The 7,990-nt window shown below is 45.7% G+C and overlaps 1 protein-coding gene across 1 annotated transcript in view; it reads left to right on the top strand.

The window, feature by feature from the left end:
* Positions 1-4,032: 4,032 nt before the first annotated feature.
* The window catches only part of GPM6A (glycoprotein M6A), a 571,936-nt gene continuing 567,978 nt past the window's right edge, over positions 4,033-7,990 (top strand). The window contains exon 1 of the mRNA XM_069744252.1: positions 4,033-4,251. Coding sequence (XP_069600353.1) covers positions 4,248-4,251 — 4 coding nt within the window. The 5' untranslated portion in view covers positions 4,033-4,247. The remainder of the gene's footprint in view (positions 4,252-7,990) is intronic.

Below are 7,990 nucleotides of genomic sequence, written 5' to 3'. Positions count from 1 at the left end.
TGCTGTTTTCCATTCATCGCCTTGTTTAATACGCACAAGATTATACGCCCCTCGAAGATCTATCTTGGTGAACCAACTAGCCCCTTTAATACGAGCAAACAAATCAGACAGCAACTGCAAAGGATACTGAAATTTGACTGTAATTTTATTAAGAAGGCGGTAATCAATACAAGGTCTCAAAGAACCATCCTTCTTGGCCACAAAAAAGAACCCTGCTCCTAACGGTGATGACGACGGGCGAATATGGCCTTTCTCCAAGGATTCCTTTATATAACTCCGCATAGCGGCATGTTCTGGCACAGATAAATTGAACAATCGGCCCTTAGGAAACTTACTACCAGGAATCAAATTAATTGCACAATCGCAATCCCTATGATGAGGTAGGGCACTGGCTTTGGGCTCATCAAATACATCCCGATAATCCGACAAAAACTCTGGAACTTCAGAAGGAGTGGAAGACGAAATAGACAAAAATGGAACATCACCATGTACCCCCTGGCAACCCCAGCTGGACACAAACATAGATTTCCAGTCCAATACTGGATTATGAACCTGTAGCCATGGCAACCCCAAAACGACCACATCATGCAGATTATGCAACACCAGAAAGCGGATATCCTCCTGATGTGCAGGAGCCATGCACATGGTCAATTGGGTCCAATACTGAGGCTTATTCTTGGCCAAAGGCGTAGCATCAATTAATAATAATAATAATAATCTTTATTTTTATATAGCGCTAACATATTCTGCAGCGCTTTACAGGTTGCACACATCATCATCGCTGTCCCCGATGGGGCTCACAATCTAAATTCCCTATCAGTATGTCTTTGGAATGTGGGAGGAAACCGGAGTACCCGGAGGAAACCCACGCAAACACGGAGAGAACATACAAACTCTTTGCAGATGTTGTCCGTGGTGGGGTTAGAACCCAGGACTCCAGCGCTGCAAGGCTGAAGTGCTAACCACTGCGCCACCGTGCTGCCCTCTCAATGGAATAGGATACTGCAAGGGCTCCAAGAAAAAACCACAGCGCCTAGCATACTCCAAGTCCATCAAATTCAGAGCAGCGCCTGAATCCACAAATGCCATAACAGAATGGGATAACAAAGAGCAAATCAGAGTAACAGACAATAGAAATTTAGACTGTACCGTACCAATGGTGGCAGACCTAGCGTACCGCTTTGTGCGCTTAGGACAATCGGAGATAGCATGAGTGGAATCACCACAGTAAAAACATAGCCCATTCCGACGTCTGTGTTCTTGCCGTTCAGCTCTGGTCAAAGTCCTATCACATTGCATAGGCTCAGGCCCATGCTCAGATAGTACCGCCAAATGGTCCACAGCTTTACGCTCACGCAAGCGTCGATCGATCTGAATGGCCAAGGACATAGACTCATTCAGACCAGCAGGCATGGGAAACCCCACCATGACATCCTTAAGGGCTTCAGAGAGACCCTTTCTGAAGATTGCTGCCAGGGCACATTCATTCCACTGAGTGAGCACAGACCACTTTCTAAACTTCTGACAATATATCTCCACTTCATCCTGACCCTGACACAGAGCCAGCAAGATTTTCTCTGCCTGATCCACTGAATTAGGTTCGTCATAAAGCAATCCAAGCGCCAGGAAAAACGCATCAACATCACGCAATGCCGGATCTCCTGGCGCAAGGGAAAATGCCCAGTCTTGAGGGTCACCACGTAACAAAGAAATAATGATCTTTACTTGTTGAACAGGGTCACCTGAGGAGCGAGGTTTCAAGGCAAGAAACAATTTACAATTATTTTTGAAATTCAAGAACTTAAATCTATCACCAAAAAACAAACAAATCAGGAATTGGAGTCCTAGGCTCTGACATCGGATTCTGAACCACAAAATCTTGAATGTTTTGTATCCTTGTAGTGAGATTATCCATCCAAGAGGACAGACCTTGAATGTCCATGTTAACACCAGTGTCCTGAACCACCCAGAGGTAAAGGGGAAAATAGAGACAAAACATACTGAAAAGAAAAAAAAATGGTCTCAGAACTTCTCTTATTCCTCTATTGAGATGCATTAGTACTTTGGGCCACCTGTACTGTTATGACCTGGTGGTCAGGACAATAATGGACCTGGTGGTTAAGAGATAACGGAATGACCTGATAGTTACTGATAATAAGGACGAGCTCTGGGACGTGGGAACTCTGCTGACCGCAATCCCTAAACCTATCAAACACACTAGAAATAGCCGTGGATTGCGCCTAACGCTCCCTATGCAACTCGGCACAGCCTAAGAAACTAGCTAGCCCTGAAGATAGAAAAATAAAGCCTACCTTGCCTCAGAGAGATTCCCCAAAGGAAAAGGCAGCCCCCCACATATAATGACCGTGAGTAAAGATGAAAATACAAACACAGAGATGAAATAGATTTAGCAAAGTGAGGCCCGACTTACTGAACAGACCGAGGATAGGAAAGGTTACTTTGCGGTCAGCACAAAAACCTACAAAAAGACAACGCAGAGGGCGCAAAAAGACCCTCCGCACCGACTCACGGTGCGGAGGCGCTCCCTCTGCGTCCCAGAGCTTCCAGCAAGCAAGAGAACAAATTAAATAGCAAGCTGGACAGAAAAATAGCAAACCAAAGAAATACAAGCTGGAACTTAGCTTCTGATGGGAAGACAGGTCACAAGAACGATCCAGGAGTGAACAGACCACAACTGGAACATTGACAGGTGGCATGGAGCAAAGATCTAAGTGGAGTTAAATAGAGCAGCAGCTAACAAATTAACCTCATCATCTGTGAAACTCAGAAACACCCACCAGAGGAAGTCCATGGACAGAACCAGCCGAAGTACCATTCATGACCACAGGAGGGAGCCCGACAACAGAATTCACAACAGGGTGCATCAGTGTCAGCACAAGCTATCTGTCATCATTTGAATGAATTGAAATGCTATGTCAAGAGACTCATGAGGACCCCACTGCTGACATAAAGACAACAACAGCCAGACGGCAGTTTGCCAAAATGTACGTGAGTAAGCTAAAATCCTTCTGGGAAAGCATCTTGTGAACAGATGAGACCTAGATAGAGCCTTTTGGTAAAGTACATCATTCTACTGTTTACTGAAACCTGAATGACACCTACAAAGAAAAGAACACAGTACCTACAATCAAATATGGTTGAGGTGCAAAGATGTTTTGGGATTGCATTGCTGCCTCTTGCACTGGGTGCCATGGCATCATGAAATCTGAAGATTATCAGAGGATTTTGAGTCGCAATGTAGTGCCAAGTGTCAAAGCAGGGTTTGCATCCCAGGTCATGGGTCTTCCAGCAGGACAATGACCCCAAACATACAAGAAGCACCCATAATTGGATGGAAACAAAGCACTGGAGAGTTCTGAAGTGGCCAACAATGAGTCAGGATCAAAATCCAATTGAGCACCTGTGGAGAGATCTTTACATTGCTATTGGGAGAAGGCTTCCTTCAAATATGAGAGACCTGGAGCAGTTTGCAAAAGAAGAATGGTTGAAAATTCCTGTTGAGAGTTGTAAGAAGCTTGTTGATGGTTATAGAAAGCAATTGATTGCAGTTATTTATTCCAAAGGGTGTGCAACCAAATATTAAGCTGAGGGTGACAACAATTTTGTCCGGCCCAGTTTTGGGGTTTTGTGTGAAATAATGCCTATTTGCCTTTTTTTTTCTCTTTTTTTGGGTTGTTTCAATACACACAAAGGAAAAAACAAAACATGTGTAATTGCCAACATTTTCGGCCATGACTGCATGTGGTCTTACAAAAATGATATGTAGTTTTCAATCCTAATGACACCTATGTCTGGAACAATGCTAGTTAGTGATCAAGAAGTATATATAATTGTCGAACTTGATTTCTATAAGCCTCACCTTCTGCTTACCCCCTATATTAACAACTGCCATTTGGAGCTGTTATAGGGAACTAGTGTTGGCCAGTTAAACTATCTGATTTAAAAACATTATGAAGACCCCCTCCCTTTGGATGTTTCACGCTGACTAGCACTTCCTGGGAGGCTTCTCCTGGAAAAGAAACTGCATTTGACTCTTCTGTGCTTGTAAGCTCTGTTAGGATAAGCCATACACATCTCTTCTTACAATAGGACACAGACTTCTCAAAGAAGGCTTGTAATTTGGAATAGATAGAGGACATGTGCAGAATATTGAGGCAAATGAAAGACTGAATCGGAGATATTTCTGATTCCCCTGACACTCCAGCTGTATCGCAGAACTGACCATAATGGGTGAGTAACTACAAAACATCATTGCAACTACATTCCCATCATTGCAACTGACTTCTCCTGCTAATACCCAAGGCTTGTAATCTTACTGTTTTCTATTGTATGAAGATTCCTTACTATTTTTTGCTTGAAAACTTTTAAGGTAACTCCTATATATCGGTATTTCATCAGGGGAATATATTCTACCTGAATATAGATGTGAATGTAACAGTATTTGAAGATGTGTTCTATACTGAAATCATCAAATTATCCTACTGGGCATTAGTACAAATGAAAGTACAAACGTATATAACTGGCACTGGCAAGATCAGATATGAAGATGATATAAGGCATGCTGATAGAAGTAAATGGAGCAGTTGGCCAGCTTCTGCTTATTTCAGTGTGTTCACTTCCTTTATGTGGAGTACATAAGTAATTTAAGTACAGTTAAAGGAGTTTTAGCTTTTGCTAACTAGGAGTGATGGTAACAGTACATATAGTGCTGTAGTAAAAAGAACTAAATTTGATCTCTCATAAGTGATCTTAGTAACTTCAGTTACAGTGGTGATGTGCTGTTTTGATGGTTTCAAATGTTTTTAACAACTTTTCTGCTCCAATATTTGTTTAACCCCTTCCCGACCTTTGACGCATAAGCTGCGTCATGAAAGTCGGTGCCATTCCGACCCATGACGCAGCATATGCGTCATGGAAAGATCGCGTCCCTGCAGATCGGGTGAAAGGGTTAACTCCCATTTCACCCGATCTGCAGGGACAGGGGGAGTGGTAGTTTAGCCCGGGGGGGTGGCTTCACCCCCCCCGTGGCTACGATCGCTCTGATTGGCTGTTGGCAGTTTCACTTTCAACAGCCAATCAGAGCGATTTGTAATATTTCACCTAAAAAAATGGTCAAATATTACAATCCAGCCATGGCCGATGCTGCAATATCATCGGCCATGGCTGGAAACACTAATGTGCACCCACCCCACCCCACCGATCGCCCCCTCAGCCCCCCGATCTGTGGTCCGCTCCCCTCCGTCCTGTGCTCCGCTCCCCCGTCCTCCTGTCCGCTCCCCCCGTGCTCCAATCACACCCCCCGTGCTCCAATCAAACCCCCCCGCACTCCGATCCCCCCCGCACAGCGATCCCCCCCCCCCGCACAGCGATCCCCCCCCGTGCTCCGATCCACCCGCCCGCACAGCGATCCCACGCTCCGTGCTCCAATCCACCCCCCCGTGTTCCGATCCACCCCCCGTGCTCCGACGCCCCCCCCCGTGCCCTGATCTCCCCCCCTCCCCTTATACTTACCTGGCCTCCCGGGGTCCGTCCATCTTCTTTCCTGGGCGCCGCCATCTTCCAAAATGGCGGGCGCATGTGCAGTTAGAGTTAGGGGTAGGGTTAGGGGTAGGGTTAGGGTTAGGGTTAGGGGTAGGGTTAGGGGTAGGGGTAGGGTTAGGGGTAGGGGTAGGGTTAGGGGTAGGGTTAGGGGTAGGGGTAGGGTTAGGGGTAGGGCTAGGGTTCGGGATGTGCACACGTATTCTGGTCCTATGCGGATTTTTCCGCAGAGGATTTGATAAATCCGCAGTGCTAAACCGCTGTGGATTTACCGCGGTTTTTCTGTGCATTTCACTGTGGTTTTACAACTGCGATTTTCTATTGGAGCAGTTGTAAAACCGCTGCGGAATCCGCACAAAGTGACATGCTGCGGAATGTAAACCGCTGCGTTTCCGTGCAGTTTTTCCGCAGGATGTGTACAGCGATTTTTGTTTCCCATAGGTTTACATTGAACTGTAAGCTCATGGGAAACTGCTGCGGATCCGCAGCGTTTTCCGCAGCGTGTGCACATACCTTTAGAATTAGGCTATGTGCACACGGTGCGGATTTGGCTGCGGATCCGCAGCGGATTGGCCGCTGCGGATTCGCAGCAGTGTTCCATCAGGTTTACAGTACCATGTAAACATATGGAAAACCAAATCCGCTGTGCCCATGGTGCGGAAAATACCACGCGGAAACGCTGCGTTATATTTTCCGCAGCATGTCAATTCTTTGTGCGGATTCCGCAGCGTTTTACACCTGTTCCTCAATAGGAATCCGCAGGTGAAATCCGCACAAAAAACACTGGCAATCCGCGGTAAATCCGCAGGTAAAACGCAGTGCCTTTTACCCGCGGATTTTTCAAAAATGGTGCTGAAAAATCTCATACGAATCCGCAACGTTGGCACATAGCCTTAGGGTTAGGGTTGGGTTGGAATTAGGGTTGTGGTTAGGGTTAGGGGTGTGTTGGGGTTAGGGTTGTGATTAGGGTTACGGCTACAGTTGGGATAAGGTTTAGGGGTGTGTTGGGGTTAGTGTTGGAGGTAGAATTGAGGGGTTTCCACTGTTTAGGCACATCAGGGGGTCTCCAAACGCAACATGGTGCCACCATTGATTCCAGCCAATCTTGTATTCAAAAAGTCAAATGGTGCTCCCTCACTTCCGAGCTCCGACGTGTGCCCAAACAGTGGTTTACCCCCACATATGGGGTACCAGCATACTCAGGACAAACTGCGCAACAATTACTGGGGTCCAATTTCTGCTGTTACCCTTGAGAAAATAAAAAATTGCTTGCTAAAACATCATTTTTGAGGAAAGAATAATGATTTTTTTATTTTCACGGCTCTGCGTTGTAAACGTCTGTGAAGCACTTGGGGGTTCAAAGTGCTCACCACATATCTAGATAAGTTTCTTGGGGGGTCTAGTTTCCAAAATGGGGTCACTTGTGGGGGGTTTCTACTGTTTAGGCACACCAGGGGCTCTGCAAACGCAACATGACATCCGCAGACCATTCCATCAAAGTCTGCATTTCAAAAGTCACTACTTCCCTTCTGAGCCCCGACGTGTGCCCAAACAGTGGTTTACCCCCACACATAGGGTATCAGCGTACTCAGGAGAAACTGGACAACAACATTTGGGGTCCAATTTCTCCTGTAACCCTTGGGAAAATAAAAAATTCTGGGCTAAAAAATTATTTTTGAGGAAAGAAAACGTATTTATTATTTTCACTGCTCTGTGTTATGAACTTCTGTGAAGCACTTGGGGGTTCAAAGTGCTCACCTCACATCTAGATAAGTTCCTTTCGGGGTCTAGTTTCCAAAATGGGGTCACTTGTGGGGGGTTTCTACTGTTTAGCCACATCAGGGGCTCTGCAAACGCAACGTGACGCCCGCAGAGCATTCCATCAAAGTCTGCATTTCAAAACGTCACTACTTCACTTCCGAGCCCCAGCATGTGCCTAAACAGTGGTTTACCCCCACATATTGGGTATCAGCATACTCAGGAGAAACTGTACAACAACTTTTGGGGTCAAATTTCTCCTGTTACCCTTGGGAAAATAAAAAATTGCGGGCTAAAAAATCATTTTTGAGAAAAGAATTTTTTTTTTTTTCATGGCTCTGCGTTATAAACTTCTGTGAAGCACTTGAGGGTTCAAAGTGCTCACCACACATCTAGATTAGTTCCTTTGGGGGTCTAGTTTCCAAAATGGGGTCATTTGTGGGGGATCTCCAATGTTTAGGCACACAGGGGCTCTCCAAACGCGACATGGTGTCCGCTAATGATTGGAGCTAATTTTCCATTTAAAAAGCCAAATGACGTGCTTTCCCTTCTGAGCCCTGCCGTGCGCCCAAACAGTGGTTTACCCCCACATATGGGGTATCTGCGTACTCAGGACAAGCTGGACAACAACATTTGTGGTCCAATTTCTCCTATTACCATTGGCAAAATAGGA

This window comes from Ranitomeya imitator, chromosome 1 (assembly GCF_032444005.1).
Source record: "Ranitomeya imitator isolate aRanImi1 chromosome 1, aRanImi1.pri, whole genome shotgun sequence".
Classification (NCBI taxonomy): Eukaryota; Metazoa; Chordata; class Amphibia; order Anura; family Dendrobatidae; genus Ranitomeya; species Ranitomeya imitator.
The sequence above is the reverse complement of the archived record's forward strand: the minus strand, read 5'-3'. Positions and strand labels throughout refer to the sequence as shown.